At 50.4% G+C, this 1,391-nt stretch overlaps 1 protein-coding gene across 1 annotated transcript in view; it reads left to right on the forward strand.

Moving 5' to 3' along the window:
- Nucleotides 1–1,391, forward strand: part of DESI1 (desumoylating isopeptidase 1) — a 27,110-nt gene extending 25,719 nt beyond the window's left edge. The window contains exon 5 of the mRNA XM_017510332.2: nucleotides 403–1,391. Within this exon, the coding sequence (XP_017365821.1) occupies nucleotides 403–496 (94 nt within the window). The 3' untranslated portion in view covers nucleotides 497–1,391. The remainder of the gene's footprint in view (nucleotides 1–402) is intronic.

A 1,391-nucleotide genomic window follows, 5' to 3' on the forward strand; every position in this document is an offset into this window, starting at 1 on the left:
CTACTAAAAATATAAAAATTAGCTGGGCATGGTGGCACACACTTGTAGTCTCAGCTACTCAGGAGGCTGAAGCAGGAGAATTGCTTGAACCCGGGAAGCAGAGGTTGGAGTAAGCCAAGATTACGCCGCTGCACTCCAGCCTGGTGACAGAGTGAGACTCTGTCTCAAAAAAAAAAAGCACAGAGCAGGCTATTTCGGAGATGCCCTCCAAGAACACTGGTGTGTGAGGCAAATGGGAAACTTAAGTGAGGTGATGAGGTGCTCCTTCTTGCTGTGGTGGTGCTGCTGCTGCCACCACCACTCACTCCTCCTCCCTACCCGTGGGCAGTGCAGGGTGTGTGTGTGTGTGACAGCAGGCCACATCCCAGAGCCCATCCCACTCATGTCTCTGTTTCCTTGCAGGCCCTTTGGACAGGCACTTCGGCCCCTCCTGGACTCCATTCAGATCCAGCCTCCAGGAGGGAGCTCCGTGGGCAGACCCAATGGCCAGAGCTAACAGGACTTCCTGGGACCGCCCTGCCTCACCAGGGCTTTTCCTTTTTAAACAAAACAAACCCTACCAGATTTCTATTTTATAATTTTACATCAGAGCTAACAACCAAGGGACGGCTTTTTAAATTTCCCAGGGAAGGAGATTGTCAGGCCGCATGTAGATAATGCTGCTAAAAAACAGAACAAAATGCCACCCCTTCTAATGGTATTATACTAATTTATTAAGGCCGTCTTGTCTCTGAGTTCACTTGTGACGCTGTTTCCTAAGCGTCCTCCACACTGGAGAAAGGGAGGGGCTTTGTTTAAACAGAAAGCAAGAGGCACGGTTTGGGGGAGCCCCAACCTAGAACTCTTCCCAGAGAACACTCACGCTCTACCCAAGTCGCCACCACTTGTGGGGCCCAGGTGAGTTTTAGAACATCCATGGCCTGGAAACAATTACTCTAGCGTTAAATGAACCAAAGGATTTGGTGCACGTGGGACCAGTTTCAGGATGACTAACCCAACCTAAGTGAACTCTTTAGCCACGACCCTCTTCACCTTCCCTTCCTTACCCCAAGCAAAGCCAGTGCTGGAGCAGCCGCTGCCTCAGGATCAAGGAAGTAACAGCAAGTATCAGACCGGAGAAAACAGGATAAAGCCATTCCTCCTTCCACCTAGATGGATTGCCAATCCTCTGCCATCAGTTTTGGGAAACCTGCCTCAGTGCCCCTGAGGCTGCTCTTCCTCAGCATAGCTGATGTGTCATAGTTGATCAGGTCTGGGCTGAAGCAGCAGAGACCCAGGCCTTTTTTCTGTAGTAATGATGTAGGTTATTTGCAGTCTCTGCAACTACCACCCAGACCAGTATGCAGAATTCAGCTGGGGACCAGGAGATAGGATTCCCTGCTCTAGGAAAA

This window comes from Cebus imitator, unplaced genomic scaffold, assembly GCF_001604975.1.
Source record: "Cebus imitator isolate Cc_AM_T3 unplaced genomic scaffold, Cebus_imitator-1.0 Scaffold435, whole genome shotgun sequence".
NCBI classification, from domain to species: Eukaryota; Metazoa; Chordata; class Mammalia; order Primates; family Cebidae; genus Cebus; species Cebus imitator.